Source organism: Mustela lutreola, chromosome 17 (assembly GCF_030435805.1).
Source record: "Mustela lutreola isolate mMusLut2 chromosome 17, mMusLut2.pri, whole genome shotgun sequence".
Classification (NCBI taxonomy): domain Eukaryota; kingdom Metazoa; phylum Chordata; class Mammalia; order Carnivora; family Mustelidae; genus Mustela; species Mustela lutreola.
The window spans coordinates 22,729,630-22,745,725 of NC_081306.1; the positions used below are offsets into that span (position 1 = coordinate 22,729,630).

A 16,096-nucleotide genomic window follows, 5' to 3' on the forward strand; every position below is an offset into this window, starting at 1 on the left:
AGAGAGCCGACAGAGCCAAGTGATCCAGAGGCGGGTGTGGGAGAAGAGCCCGCCCAGCTCCCCGAGCGCACAGCTCCTCCCCTGCCCCGTCTCTGCTCTCTCCTCCTCCCAACACCCGACTCTTCCCTGCTTGCCCGCCCCACAGCGCCCTCAGTCCCATCTGCCCTGGTGGACACTGACTGCTCCTGCCTCCAACACTGGGAAGAAGAAAAATGGAAGCTGCTTTGAATGAGGGTTAGGAACAGAGACCTACCTCTCAGACCTACGTCTGGGACCACGTCTCAGTTCTGTTTCATTAAACTGTTAGCAAAGCAAGACAGAAAGTGCCCAGTGATTTCTTGGGTGTGGGTGTGGCGGGGAGTGGTTTGTGACCCTGCGGCTACCTGATGAGGGTCCACCTGCTTTGACAGTTGGGTTGGAAAAATTTTTGCTCCAGGCCAGGCACTGAATGGAGGGGTGGTGGGGGATAGAAGGGGTGGCGTGAGGGAGGGGGATATTCTGTGACTCCTCCACTCTAGGGACCCTTGCTCACAGCCCATCCTCCCCTAGAAGGCCAGCCTTATCTCAAAATTGCAACCATCCACCCACTCATCCATCCATACATCCATCCACCAACCATCCCTCCATCCCGAATGCTATGTGACAGGCCCTGAGTTGCCTTTGGAAGACACAGACATGAAGAGAACATGGCCTCTGCTTCCCTCAGTCCTCCAGCCTCGCAGGACACCACCTTTTAAACAAATAGTGAGGGGAGGGTGTGGCATAGAAGTGGTGCCACAGAGGTAGATCCGGTGTCTGTGCTGGGGACCTGAGCAAGCCTTCCAGGGCCGTTAAGAGAGCTGCTCCGAGGAGGGGTTGCCCGACTGGCTCTCCGAGGAGACATAGCGTGTCCCTCAGGGGATGTGATGAGGCAGGCTCTCCACGGGCGAAGGCACTGGCACAGACCAGCAACCGGTGTGCACTGGTGTGTCAGTGCGAGGCCAGGTCTGGGAGTCACGCGGAGAGAGGGCACAGCAGGGGGCCGGACGTGAAATGCCCGAGTTCCGAGCCGGTCTGTGGCTCTCTCTAACCCGAGCTCCATCCCCAAGTCGCTCGAGGGCTTTGTCAGGTGCGTGGGGCTGTGTACCCCCAGCCTCACCCCACCTTGTGAAGATGCTTCTGGACTGTGCTGCCTCTCAGACTGCTTGCCGGGGGCTTGGGGGTGTTTGGCACCACCACGTGGCATGGGTGTCCGTGCCCACCCAGGATCTGGTGCAGGGCCAAGCGGCTGCCGGGGGAACGGGGAGGGCTGGGCGGCCTCAGCTGGAGGGGATAGCCCTCCCAGACAGGAGGCTGAGAAGGCCCCTGAGCTCTCCGGAAGGGCCGGTTTATACCCCACTTGCTGGAGAGGGTCAGGTGCACAAAAGGGCCCTTCTCACTCCCACCATGAGTGAGGCAGGGAGGACTCCGCTCTTCCCCAGAAAGTCTCTCCCACCCACCCAGAGAGGATTTCTGTGCTATGAGCAGGGTGGGGGTGGGAGGGCCGAGAGAGGGGTGGAGGCACAGAGTGAGGTGGGCGGGGGGTCCCGGGACAGGATCAAACTGGGGGCTGTGCCAAGCTCCGACAAGCGAAGACTGAGGGCAGGATGCTGGGCTCAGCACCTCTCATCTACCAGACCCCTCTGGGCAAACGGCACCTCTCATCTACCAGACCCCTCTGGCAACGTTGCTGTGGAGGCCGGACCGGTGGGAGCTGTGTGTCCCTGGGGCACAGGTCCTGGGACTGGGCACTGGGCACGGGGAGGTCTCCCGGAGGCCCTCCTCCCCATGGTGGCTCTCTGCTGGCTGTCTCCTGGCGCCAGCAGGCCTGGGGCTTCATGCGGCCACAGGGACAGTCGGACTCCAGTCTTGCTCAGCCTCCTTTCTGCTCACAGGGATGCAGCCCGCTGAGAAGTTCGACCCCATCCCCGCCACCCTTGGTCCCCACTCTCTTATGACACATCCTCTCCCAAGTCTAATGGCCCTTGGCTGGCTTCCAGGCCGAGCCGGCTCCACCGTGATGGCTGACGGGCTCTGGGGATGGCCACTGCGTTCTGCTTACTGCTATCCTGGGAACCCATTGCCACGATGGCTGCCCTCCACCCTGAGGTGACACTGAGGTGTCCTCTGTGACCCTGGGCCTGTCCCGGGCTCCACTGTGACCATCACTTCCCGCAGCCCAGCTGCCTTTGGGTCCTGTGTTGGCATCTCCCTCCTGCCTGCTCTGCATGCTCTCCACTGTCTCTCCCCTTGGAGACCCAGGCCGCCTGTCCTGGCCGGGCTCTACCAGGTCCGCAGCATTAACTGGCAAGCGCCTGAGGTCACCAGCGCCTGCCGACAGTCATCCTGGCAAGCCCGCTGCCCCATGGGACACCCGCCAGGTCTTGTGTTGTTTCTTGGTTGGTTTCTCCCAGGGTATTCAGTTTCCCTAGAAGAAACTTCCCTCTGCTTCCCTTGGCTCCAGGGCAGGGGCTGGGGCTGGGAGGCTGGAGGCGGCACCACCTGCTTGCTGATGTGGCCCTGAGCTGTGTTTCAGTCCTAGGTGGGGCTCCCTGCACCGGGAGCCTCCCAGGCCTGCCCTCCCCGGGCCTCCGTCCCTGGGTAGTCCTCCTGCCTCCAGGACAAAGGAAATGTCTAGTCACGCATGCCGCATCTGCAGGGACAGGTCCCAGCTAAGCACCAGGCAGCAGGGCAGGCTCACCAGGTTCACAGGCTCTGAACATCCGAGAGGGGTTGCTGGGGCTGTATCTGTTGTTACTGACCGGGGATGTCTGCCCTCGCCCCCCATCACCAGCCTCAATGGACCCCAGAACTCCACCTCGCCTTCCTCTCTGGAGCTCAGGGTCACTTATCTTGTATTCAAAGACAGCGGGAGGCCACTTCAGACCCGCTCATCTCGGCTCAGATTATGGACACAAACTCTCCTGCATCTGGAAACTTAAAAATACACTTCCAAACAATTCTTACGTCTGGGCGCCTGGTGGCTCAGTCAGTTAAGCCTCTGCCCTTGGCTCAGGTCATGATCTCAGGGTCCTGGGATCGAGCTCCGCATCGGGCTCTCTGCTCAGCGAGGAGCCTGCTTCCCCCTCTGCCTCTGCGCCTCCTCCCTGCTCATGCTCTCTCTCTCTCTGACAAATAAATAAACAAATACTGTCTTAAAAAAAAAAAAAAAAAAAAAAAGGAAAGAAAGAAAGAAAGGACAGGGCTGCAAAGCCAAGTCAAGTTCCTTGACCCTCAGGGGGAGGTGGAGCTCTGAGGCAGCAAAGCAGGTACACAGACATCAGGAACAGGAAGGGGTGAACACAGGCGTGGCAGCTGTGATCCCCGAGCTTGGTATCAGATGCTAGGGACAACGCGGAGGCTGGCACAGCTCAGGGCGATGCCAGAGGAGGAAGAATGCTGGCACAGATGTGCGACCACAGAGGAACGGCGTGTGGGCAGCTCACGGTTGCCCCGGACGCAAAATACAAATGAACACCCCTGTTTCACTTGGTTCCCCAGGAGAATGACTCTCAGACAGTCCCCACTTCATGCAAACCCTTCCAGGCAATGGAAGGAAGGGGGGAATCCCTAGAGAGTCCTGTGAGATCCATGTAAACCAGAGAGCGCACCGGGCACACAGACTAACGGACATTTTCAGGCCATGTTCAACAAGGAACACCGATTCGTGATCCAACATAGAACATGAGCAATCCAACGCCAATAACGTCTTTAAAACATTACAGTATAACCGAAGAGGGTCTAAACCAGGGTGGTTTAACACCGGAGAACTCTACTGGTGCAGCTGGCCACGTAACGGGGGCTGGGGTGGGGGGGGAACGGGTGCGCGAGCCAGCACTGATCTCAGCAGATGAGGGGAATGCATTTGATTCTTGGGGTTGATACGTTCAACCACCGTTCATGATAAAACTCTTAGCAAACCTGGGCAGAGGGGGGCTTTGTAGGTTCCATAAGGAGGAGTCTCACCAGGGCCTGTCGCCAAGGTCCTGCCAAGGGCAGAGGGACCCGGAAGCCCGTGTGGGACAGGCAGGGACGGCCAACGCTGGCCCGCGGGCCCCTCGGGAGCCTCCTGGGGTCATCTGAGACTGGCTGCACAGGCAGAGGGCAGGCATAGGCTGAAGGAAGAGCCGCCCCCCCCAGGTGGGGAGGTGGCAGGGTTCCTAAGCAAAAGGAACTTACATCCCCGTACCTGCCCACCAGAGCCTAAAAGGTGGTGTGGGGGGGGGGGCTGCCCTGGGCTCTGTTACAGTGCAGGTGTTCTCAGCCCCATGGCGCTACCTCGGGGCTGGGTCCTCACAGCAGGCTCTGGGAGTGAAAAGGCTGTGGAACCCATAGTCCAAGACTGGGGAGGGGAGTGAGGAGCCTCCCGTTGCCCAGATCCAGCTCCAGGGGCCGCAGGTGGCTGCGTCTCTTCCCGTCCGGACAGACAGATGCCCTGTGCAGAGCTGCTCTGTTTCCCCTCCCGCCGACCTCCTCAGAGTCACGTTCGAGGCCTGCGGCCAAGCCCGGCCCGCACACGGCTGCACACAGAACCCGCGTGGCGCCGCGGGGCTCATTCAGCGTCAGGCTGACGACCAACAATTCCCCCTAAAAAGTTATAAATTCCTCGTGTGGGGGCACTGTGGGGCTCAGTCGGTTCAGCCTCTGCTTTCAGCTCAGGGCCTCATCCCCGGGTCTCTCTGCCTCAGATACATAACATAACATAACATAACATAACTAAAATAAAATAAAATAAAATAAAATAAAATAAAGGTGCCTGCGTTAGTACCTCGTGCGTCACAGGCTCCCGGGGCTCGGAAGATCCCTGCGCCACCTGCCTCCGTCCCAGCAGAGCCCTGGACTCTCCTCTATGGCCGCCCAGCCCGCTCACTGCCCGCAGCCGCCGGGTCTGGGTCCGGGTCCGGCTGGTGGGGGGTCAAGAGGCCGCGGCCGCCCCGTGGGGACCCGCACACGACGCGGAGAACCGTGCAAGACCCGGAGGTGCGCACACGGCCGTCCTGCTCGCTCGCGGACGCCTCCCTGCAAGAGGCCTCACCCGCCCGCCCGCTGTCCGCCCCGGCCCTTTCCTGCCGGAAATCCCGCCCTGTGTGGACACACACCGCCAGGTCGGCGTCTCTGCTCCTGCGCCTGCGCCCCTCGCGGGGCCGCTCAGGCCCGAGCCCGTTGCGCATCCCGGAGAGCCTGGGGCTGGAGGCTGGCCCTGCAGGCTCCGGCCCGCCAAGCCTTGAGCGTCTGGGGCTCGTGGCCGCGCGGCTCGGTCCGGGTCCTGTCCTGCGTCTCCCCATCTCAACCCCCCTATTTTGTCCTTTAAGGCCACCTGTCACTAGATGTCGGTCCGCCCTGAATCCCAGACCGCCTCCTCCAGAGATCCCAGCTCACTCCCATCTGCAAAGACCCTGTTCCCCAGTAAGGTCACGTTCACAGGTGCCGGGGTCGGGAAGCGGGCACGGCTCGGCCCACCACCCTGTATCTCCTCCAGGCTTACTGACCCTTCTCCTCCCGGAGGACATCCTATGGGACACGGAGCCCGCCAGCCTTCCCAGCCTGGTCCCAGCAGAAATGCCCCCGTGACCCGGACCTCACATGACTCCAGGTCGGCACTGAGTAAAGAGAAAGAGAAATGCAGGCCACTCCCTTCCCATAAGCACAGGACGGGCTCAGGCTGCCCCAGACCTTGAAGTCACCTGGGCCTGGGGCTCCTCCTGCCTCTCCAGGGGTCAAGGTGCCCAGAACACCACAGGTCCCACATCTAGCAACTATGGCCCATGGCACTCCCGATGAACGGCGTTCCTGCATCCTGCTCTCTGACTTGGCCTTGTTCCTGCATCCTGCTCTCAAGACTTGGCCTTGTCCTGACGGGCCACCGCGCTGGCCTTTCCCAGACGCCCTGGGGGTCTGCTCTCTGGGCCGGTGAGGGCAGGAGGTCTGGAGTGGAGCGCCTGGGCGTGTTGTGCACCCTGGCCAGTGCCCTGCACGCTCCCGCACCACTTTCTCCTGCGTCGCTGGCCGGAGGGGTGGCCAAGGGCCACGCTCCAGGCTCCTTGTCTGCATGTGTCTCCTGAGTCTCCTCTCGGGCAGGAAGGGCGCAGGACTGGCACACCGTGGGTGACAGGGCACAGCCTCCCCACCTGCCTCCTCCCTCAAGGGACCCTGTGCCCACATGAGGACCTCTGGGACCGCAGCCTGGCCTGCGCAGGGGGAGCTGCCCTCGCTGGCACACTCACATACTCGCACGTGCTCATGCACTCACGCTTGCACATACACGCACAGACCCAAACATGCACACTCACACACACGATGCTCTCGATTGTACATTTTCACACTCACACCTGCACACACACATTGCACTCCCCATGGGAAGTGAGACTGGTTCTAGAGAGGTGTGTTCACCTCCCTCCCTGGGCCGCAGCCTCCTGACGTCACGGGGACAGTGAGGCAGGCAGGGGCGCTGGGGGCTGTCTTTGGGAGACGCGGTTCCCAGTGGTCTGAGATCACGCTAGACGGCGGACACCCTCCTTGCCTGTGGTCACTGTCGGGTACACAGCAAGAAGGGCATCCAGGCCCCCAGGAGGGAATCTCTGCTCTGGTGCGTGAACAGGCCCAGGCTCTGGGCGGCTGGGATGGGCTGTGGTTTCTGCCCTTTAGGCCTCGCCGCGTGGAGAGTGGGTTTCTCTAGATGCCGAGGTCTGCCGTCACCAGAATGGCCACGCCTGGCCCAGGGACATTTCAGCCTGGGCACTGGACATGAGGCCAGATGACCTTCCATTGCGGGTTGCCCTGTGCAACGCAGGGTGCTTACTGGTGTCCCCAGTCACCACGTGGGAAGGACCCCACCGTCTGGCACCCAGAATGTCTCGATTTCCGTGGTGGTTCAGGCTGAGACGGGCCTGTCTGGACAGGTCATCCAGCTGGTTCGTTGTGTCTCTCCCAGGAGCTGCTCTGGGCCCAGCCGGGGGATGGACAGGGCTGGGGTGAGGCCGAGGCCCCAACCGCCACTCTGGTCTCAGCAGGAGCTTGGCATCATGTCCCCACTCAGGGCCAGGCTGTGGGTCAGCGGAGGACCGCACTTCTGCCACATCACGGCCCCGAGCTGAGCTAACATCCCACACTGCTCCCCTCCCTTCCCTGTACTTCAGCCCTGCCCTCTCCTGCCCCTCCTGTGGCCCCATCCTCCCATCCCCGTGGGGAGAGGTGCGGTGGAGGCCCCGAGGGGGGGTGGTGTCGGCAGGTGTGCTTGTCTCATTAAACCTTGTGAACAGGCTGGTGGTCAGAGTGGTCTTTGAGGGGCTGCGGCTGCAGAGTGGCAGGCGGGGCTGGGGGCGCTCACCTGTTTGGAATCCTAGAGTGCTGGCCGTGCTGCAAAGGCTCGGGCTCGGGCAGGGGGAGCAGAGGTGGATGAGGTGATCCGAGACTCTCCCTCAGCCTCTGGCCACCACCCGCTGTCCCATCCGGCCCGGCCCCAGGCCACCACCCTTGCCTGGCTCCCCATCTTGCCTGGTTCCGGGCCACCACCTGCTGAGCACCCTGTCACCAAGTGAGAGTGTAGTTTACAGACAGCGGAGCCGCCCTTGGGATCTCATTCATCCCAACCAGAGTCACCGGGTGGCACGTCCCCGCGTACAGCGGAGTACATGTTGGCTTCCTGGATCCCAGGGTCTGGAGGGGAGGGAGATGCATCGCAAGGGCTTGAAATGCAGCGTAGAAGGCCACACAACCCCATAAAGCCAACCAACAGTGAGGCGGGGAGGTCGGGTCTGTACTCGCCAGCGGGGTGACAAGGAAAGGAGGAGAGCTGGCGTGACAAACCTCGAAGCAGGAGACGGGGAGGGAGGCAGCACAAGGGAAAGCCCATCGAGGCGGAAGACATTGGCGCAAGACCCGAGTCCCCTTCCATGTCCCCTCTCCGGCCTGGGTCTCATTTGGACTCCGGGACCCCCGATGAAAACACAGTAAAAAACAGATAAGCCCTGTCCGCGTCCGGAGAGTCTGCGCGTGACCAGAACTAACCGGAGGAAGCCCGTCGGATGTGCCACACGCGTCCCCACCTCGGCCACGTCCCTCTTTCTGGACACAAAGGGGAAAGTGCCATTTGTACGAAGATGAGCCTCAGAACAGCTGTCCTGCTGTAGGGCCCATGGGGACAAATCCAGCGACGGCCGGGTAAGACTTCGGTGGGGAGCTGGAGTGTGGAAGGAAGGTCACGAGAGGCAGCCCGGACACCCAGGGGAAAGTCCCATGTGTCTGGATGAAGCAGCAGCGGGGGGGGGGGCATGAACCCCTCCGTTAACCAACGAGTCATTCGGTTTTGGCGAATGTGTCACCATGGTTTTCACAGAGGGTGAAGAGCTTGTCCTCAGAGCCAGGAGGGAGCAGACAGCCAAGACTGGTCGGGACGTGTGAAGAGGAAGAAGAAGGTGGGTTTGGGAAGCTGGAACTTCTGGAACAGGGGTGGGTGCGGGGAACGCAGGCGGCGCGAGTCCCAGCACTGGCTGCCGTGTGTCGCTGGCAGGAGGTACCGGGGCCACGGACCACGGGACCTCACGTGTGTGCGGCCGCTGGGCTGCGTGGTCCCCCGCTTCCACACAGGAGGGGGCCTCTCGGATCCCTACATCGGCCACTGCCCCTGGAGATCCACGGCCACTTCCCGCCAGCTCTGGACACCAGGTGCTGCGGGGGGCTGGCAGGGAAGCTCCTCCGCGCGGACTCGGCTCCCTGGGCGACTGAATACAGAGCTCACGAGCTCACGTCAGCGTAGCCAACTTGGAGCTCCAAGTAGTGACGCAGAAACTGCTTTCCTCTTTTAATTACTAAGCGTTGCTCGGTTTGTTTGTTTTTTTAAAGATGCATTTATTTCTTTGAGAGAGCACACAAGCAGGGGGAACGGTAGAGGGAGAGAAAGAAGCAAACTCCCCGGCGAACAGAGAGCCTGATGTGGGACTCGATCCCAGGACCCCGAGACTATGACCTGAGCCGAAGGCAGAGGTTTAATCCACTGAGCCCGCCAGCACCCTAAGCATAGCTTTAAATCCCAGACCCAGCCCTCCCTCCGTCCACCCTGCCGGCCGGTGAAGCCTGTTTCTTGGACTGGGAAATGGGGGCAGGAGCTGTGTCTTTCCCGTATTTACGTGAATTGTTGGGTGGGTGAAGTCTGAACGGAGGGGAGACACGGACGCGTCGTCTAAAGTGCGGCTGGCTGGGGGACGGACAGGAGGGAGGGGTGGAGAGAGGGATGGATGGAGGGATGGACAGAAGGGTGGAGAGAGGGACGCACGGACAGATCACAATGGCCCTGCGGTCCCAGCCTGAGTACCGTCTTGGACCCGGCCCTGCGCCGCTCAGTGCGCTGATAATTAGATGGGACGAGTACACGTGCAGAACGTTACCTGATTTGTTGTTTTCACAGCAAACGACACAAGCGTCTGTCTGTGGGGAGCTGGTTCCATAAGGTTCCCCAGAGCCCTACAACTGAACACGCTGGCTATTACCAATGATGCATTTCTCTGGGGGGCGGTGAAGGGAACACGTGCTCACGGCGACATCACTGCCTGCTCCTCTTGCCTGGCTGGGAATGGGAGTGACCGTGGGCGGCCACGGCGGCTACTGCTGGCGGGAGATTATTGAGAATTTCTACGTTTTACTTTTTTTTTTTTGGTAGCCCGAGTTACATTATTTTCATAATTTTAAAAAAGTATTTTCATGCATGTTGGAGGAAACACGGTTTCTGGTTTTTAAAAGCCACATCAAAGTGGATTTTAAGTTCCTCCCAAAACTTCTGCTTCGATTCGGAGCATCTCAACGGCTCCGTCAAAGTGGCCCCAGGAAAGCCTCTTCCTGTCGGGGACGTCCCCACAGACGCCGGGCATTTGCTGTGCGATGCAGAGATCTGACCCCTGATGCCGCAGAAGGGAGACTCTGTGAGGGTTCCCTGGAAACACATGGGAGGGCCTTCCAGGTATTGCCAGAGAGTTCTGCCAAAGCCAGGGTGCCCCCGTTCATTGTTGTTGGGTTTCTGTTTGTGCCCAAAGACTGGGTCACCAAGGGGGCCGTGAAGGAAATGTGGAGAGGGACGCTCCTCCCTCCAGGTTCCTGTGACCCCCTGACTCTCTGCTCTGTGCCGAGACCCCCTGCCCAGTCTTCTGCCCAGCCAAGAGCTTTCGCAACCAGTCCAGGGCAGCCACATCCCTGACCCAACGACATCCCTGAACCAGGCATCCTGGCCACAGTCCTGACGGTTGCAAGCCCCCTGCCGCGCAGCCCCCAATCCTTCCTCTGATGCTATCGCTGCGCCTTCTCCGGGTGGTCCAGTCCCGACCCTATCACGGCAAGCAGGTGTCCTGCCCCCAGGGGCCGTTGCTCAACAGCTGAAGCACCAGTGGCCGGGGGGCGATGGCCTGAGGTTGCTGTCCTCTAGATAAGGGACCCCGTCCTCACCACTGGCACAGAAAGCACCCTGGGTGTTGCCATGCCACTGCTGCTTGTTCCTGCCCCCGGCGTCACTCCCCGCGCTGTGGCGGCAGAGGCCGGAGGGTGTGAGGAACTGGCCGTCGGGCCTGTCTCTGAGTCGGGAAGATGCCGGGCCCCCGTGCTCCCTCCTTCCATGCCTCTAGACGGCCGTTTTCCCTCAGTGACCCACGACCTCCCTCATCTTTCTTCCCAGACGCTGGGCGCAAAGATTTCTCTGATGGGCTGTTGGTCTCAGGCGTCCTTGGGAGACCCCAAGCCTCCCCTCGAAGGCTGGGGTGCGGGGCTTAGACCCTGCTCACTGACTCCAGGAGGACCTCGCCCCCTCCGACTGCCCACACGCTGCCGTGTTTGGCGCGGGGCTCTCCGAGACTAGGGGCCTATGCACGCATGCTCCGTGGGGTCTCCTGGGCTCACTCTGTCCTCTTCAGTGCCCCGTGCCCACGTGCCCTGGACAAACAGGGCTGGGCCAGGCCAGTCGGCACAGGTCCCCTATCACGGCCCTTCATCCTCTGTCTCCGTTGGAGGGGAGTCCGGGTCGAGGTATGCCGTCTCCCCAGTGACCTTCCCCCGGGTTCCTGAAGCCCAGTGGCCCCGAGCCAATCCGAATCACTGTCACCATTGACCATAGGCGCTGTTCCGCGCTTGGAGCTCAGGGACAGGAGGCTCTGAATGGGGCTCGGGCGTCACCTTCCTGAGTCGCTCTTGGGATAGGTGACACACAATCTGCTCCTGACATGGGAGAGAGGGAGGGCCTGGCAGGGTACGGGGTGTGGGGGCCTGGGGGCTTCAGCCGGAGGCTGGTTGGCCCACTCAGGGTAGGGGCATGGGGCTGGAGACTCTCCCAAGGTGGGGAGGCCCCAGCAGACCCCATAGGACATTGCACCTGCCCCGACAGGTCAGGCCAACACAGGGGAAGATGATGTGTCTGCAGTGGCTGAAAAGGGGGGTTTGGGGGCGGGCGGTAGGTGGGGAAGCACCCAGGCTGGGCCCGCCCTTCTTCCCCACCCTCCCCTCCAAGGGGATGGCTGACCCAGCTGCCTGCTTACTTCCTGTGGCCAAGAGATAAAGGGGCTCAGGAGGCCCCCAGAGCAGAGGCTGTCGGAGTCTGGCAAGGTAAGGCTGTTGCCCCTTCCAGACGCCTGCAGAAGCTCCTGGCCCTCTCCATTCCTGAGCCCGGGGCCTGAGTCCCAGCTGTCCCTCCCTGCCCTCTCCCCCTCAGATGCTGTGGCTGGCGCTTTCGACCTTCTTCTTGGGGAACTCCATTGCTGGCAGCCCAGGTGAGTCTTGACCCCATGGAACTCCTCCCTTCCCCAGAGGCCCCTGGAACCTTGTGTCTAGTTCCAGCTGCTCAGGACCCCTCGGGACGGGGGCTCAGCTCAGCCACCTCCTCCGGCCACTCCAGGAGGGCCTCAGCGCCACCCCTGTCTCTTCCTCAGCGCCGGTCCCTGAGGGTGAGCGGGCGGGTATCATCGGCGGCGACAACGCCCCGCAGGGGAAGTGGCCGTGGCAGGTCAGCCTAAGAGTCTACACTTACCACTGGGCCTCCTGGGTGCACATCTGTGGTGGGTCCCTCATCCACCCGCGGTGGGTGTTGACCGCCGCCCATTGCATTTCCCGGTGAGTCCCCCACGCTGCTGTCCAGCTCTGGGTGGGACGTGGAGGGGGAGTCAGGGCTCACGGGAGGACTCGTTTCTGGAATTGCCAAGGCTACCCCCCGCGGTGGCTACCCCCGGGGGACCCACCTGCGTGGCTTCTTTTGACCCCAGGAAGGAGGCCGACCCTTCTGCCTACCGCATCCATGCCGGGGACGTGTACCTGTACGGTGGCAGGACACTGCTGAACGTGAGCCGTGTCATCGTCCACCCCAACTATATCTCCGCCGGCCTGGGCGCGGACATTGCCCTGCTCCAGCTGTCGGACTCTGTGGAAGGCACTGCTAACGTCAAGCCGGTCAGGCTCTCGTCGGCCCAGCTGGAGGTCATCCCGGAGGACCAGTGCTGGGTGACCGGCTGGGGCTCCATTGGGATGCACGGTGAGTCCGGGGTGGGGGCTGTCATCCCCGGGAACTCCTGGGGGGCGGGTGGTGGTGGGTTCCGGGAAGGAAAGAGAAGGGGCCACCGGCGCAGGGGTGGGGTCTCTGGCCTCATCTCCTGCCCACCCCAGCCCTCCCCTCAGGAGGGAGATCTGACCGCGTTGCCAGCCCCCGGTGGCTTCTCTCCCCAGAGCCGCTGCCGCCGCCTTACCGCCTGCAGCAGGTGGCAGTGCAGGTGGTGGAGAATGGCGTCTGCGACCAGCTGTACCACAACGCCTCCGAGCACCACCAGCTTGGGAAGATCATCCAGGATGACATGCTGTGTGCGGGCACCGAGGGCCGAGACTCCTGCTACGTGAGTCCCACCCCTGCCCTGCCCAGCCCCTGCTGCGGGGGTGGGGGCGGGGGGACCACTCAGCCCTCCCTCTCCTCCCGCAGGGCGACTCCGGAGGGCCCCTAGTCTGCAAGCTGAAGCACTGCTGGTACTTGGTGGGCGTGGTCAGCTGGGGCTACGGCTGTGGCCTGCGCAACATCCCCGGGGTCTATGCTCGCGTCCAGACCTACCAGCCGTGGATCACGCGGCAGATCCAGAGCGGCCCCTGACCCGGCCTGGGGCAGCGGCTCCCGCCTCCTCCTGGCACCTGCTGCTTCAACCCTGGCCCCCTGGCCCTGGCCTGGGCCCCACCTTCTCGTCTGCTCTTCTCCGTGTCCACAGCTTCCCAGACGGCCGGCGGATGGAGCAGGGAGATGCTGGGGAGTGGGGTGAAAGGCCACTGCGGTGAGGGCGCCTCATCCTGCTGTCTCTGTCCGATTAAAGAGCTTAATGACTGGAGTGTGGTCAGAGTCTTTGTGGGACAGGCTGACCATGGGCAACTTGGCTTTCCAAGGGAGTATGTCCCCCAGCCCCGATGTGCAGAGGGCTGCCCTGGGGCGGTGTCCTTCCAGACTTGGAAAGGGACAGCAAGGCTCTCAGTGCGGCTCCACTCGGGGGTCACAGACCCTAGCTCTGTCCTGCCCCAGAGGTCAGCATCTGGTACTGTGGGTGGTCCCAAAAGGGACTGATCTGAGTCCCAGGATTCGGTCTACTCACCCACCCATCTGTCTGTCCGTCCGACTTCTCTCGCAAGGCCTGTTCTCTGAATTAGCCAGTCACCATGCAAACATGACCTGGATGTGATGCATCCCGGGAGATGTCTGCTTGTTGGGTGAGAGCCTTCCCTGACCCTCCCAGGGTGCCCTCTCAGGTTGGCTCTGAGTTCCAGACGCTGGGCTCCGCGGGAAGAAATGCCCACAGGCAGCTGGGATCAGGGAGCCAACAAGGCTGATGCTCCGGCCCCGGGGAGCAGGGGGCAAGAGGAGGCCAGAACGTGGGTGTGCTTTCCTGGGCTGTCCCGGAGCGGGCCCCACGGCCACGACGGAGAAGTTTCTGGGCACTCACCTTGGCGGGGTGTTGGGAGCCGTGCCAGGGTCACACCTTCCCCAGCCTTGCCCACGGTCCTGAGGAACTAGTGGCCTGAGCCCCATGGGGCCCCGTCCTGTAACGTTCACGGCTCTAGGCATCGAGCAGAACTAGAAAGCTTTTCCACACAGGTGCAGGGACAAGTGAATTACGAGTGTGTGCCCAGATGGAAACAGGAGCAGCTGTAGGTCTCCCTCAGTGGGGGAGCGAGCCGTGCGGATGTGTCCACTAACTCTTGTGAGATGAATCTGAGCCTGGGGTGGTGAGATCGGTCAGCGCCTGGGAACTCCTGGACTCAGGTCGTGGGGATCTGCCGGTGTGCCGTGGGGACATGCCAAGGGGCCGAGGGGCCAATGCAGGACATTCCTGACCTTCGACGACAGGAGAGAGGCTGGGTCCTCGGCAGCCAGCACGACTGGTAGGATCTGGGGTGGTTTTACTTCTTGGCCATGACCTTCCAGACATCTGCATCTTCTGTTCAGAAGAACAACACATCTGTAACCAGGAAACAAATTACGATTTTTATCACGAACACCAGAGAAATTTTCTGGTTGGGTTTTTAAACCACGTAAGTGTGAGCTTGAGTCGCCTGATAAAGGGCTCCCGTGCAAAGGCCCTGGGGCTGGGGAGGGCCTGGCTGAGCAGCCGAGGAGGGCTGTGGTGCCAGTTTGGTGGAGAAAAACACCCCGGAGCTTGGCTTAAAGCCTCTGCCTTCAGCTCAGGTCATGATTCTAGGGTCCTGGGATTGAGCCCCGCATTGGGCTCTCTGCTCAGCAGGGACCCTGCTTCCCGCTCTCTCTCTGCTTGCCTCTCTGTCTACTTGTGATCTCTGTCAAATAAATAAATAAAATCTTTAAAAAACAAAACAAACACCCCAGAGCTCGATGGCGGGAGGGCGGGCAGCACTGGGAATGCACTCAAGGCACTGAGCTGTGTACTCGCACTGGTCCAGGAGTGGAATCGATGTTTCCTGCACGAAAACGTGCTCAAATACGCGAAGACCCGCGCGGGTGCCTGCATTTACAAGGGGCCCAGCGAGGGGTCCGAGGGCACAGTCTGAGCCAGATGGAGGGCTGCCTGTCCAGCAGGGGCTGCTCTGTGAAGAGCCAGACCTCCCGGCCCATGGCTGCCCCGCGCCCCCCAGGGCTGGCTCCTCTGCCTTTCACCTCCCCAGAAGGACAGCATTTTCGGGAAGCCAGAGGCCACGTCGGGCAGGGGCAGGAAGGGGAGTGGCTGCCAGAGATAAGACAGGCTCAGGTGTCTCCCGCCTTGCCAGAGTCAACAGGGACACAGAGTCAACAGGGATGCAGCTCCCGGAACCTCCCAGGCCTTCCTGCTCTGTGTTTGTTCTGCACCTGGACTAGGCAGATGCTGAAGGTCACTCTGGGCTGGGCTTCTCACCTCAAATCCCACCCCGTTCCCCGAAGCCTGATCCCTAACCACTGGTGTGGCCTTGCCTTGCTGGGATGGCTGTGTCCCAGAGCCTGGGGCTGGGCCCTGGGGGGCCAGGCCCTCTTTCCCACGTGCAGGGCAGGAGACAGAGCTGACAGCAGGACCCTGAGGGGGCTGGCTGGGAGGGACAGCTGTGTGACCACGGTTGTGTGACAGCATTGCCCATCAGTGGGACCCAGCCAGCAGCCACAAGTAGGGAGTCTCCCAGGGAGGATGCCGGTGGTGTCGGGGACAGTAACTTATCTTCAGGGGGGCCCTAGGGTCACTTCCTGGCAGAGGGGACAGGGCTCTAGCCTGACGGGAGCTACAGCCAGGGCAGGAGAGAGCAGCTCTGTGTCAGAGAGTGGGTCCTAGCCTGGGGCCTGGGTCTCAGCAATGGCACAGCCCACGTGGCAGGGACGGCTGACCTTCCTTATCTGTCCCTGGCAGGCAGTGAGGGGGTGGAGAGCTCTCCGGGGAACATCAGGAACCAAGCAATCACCTTGGCTGGCTGCCAGCACCTGGGGAACCCGGGATCCCTGTGCCCTCCATCCCTCTGCTTGACCCCCACCCCGACACCTCAGTGCAGGCCCCACACCAGCAGCCAGTGGCTTCCGTCCCTGCCTGGATGCGTCCGGGACCGCCAGGGACAGGGCAGAGATGGGAGGCCAAGAGGGAGGGGCTGGTGCTGT

At 61.8% G+C, this 16,096-nt stretch overlaps 1 protein-coding gene across 1 annotated transcript; it reads left to right on the top strand.

The window, feature by feature from the left end:
• Positions 1-11,547: 11,547 nt before the first annotated feature.
• Positions 11,548-13,346, top strand: LOC131819433 (putative serine protease 29). The gene is made up of 6 exons (XM_059154538.1): positions 11,548-11,595; positions 11,702-11,759; positions 11,919-12,099; positions 12,249-12,514; positions 12,706-12,869; positions 12,953-13,346. Exons 2-6 carry the CDS (start codon positions 11,702-11,704, stop codon positions 13,115-13,117), a joined length of 834 nt encoding a protein of 277 aa, XP_059010521.1. The 5' UTR covers positions 11,548-11,595; the 3' UTR covers positions 13,118-13,346.
• Positions 13,347-16,096: the final 2,750 nt, after the last annotated feature.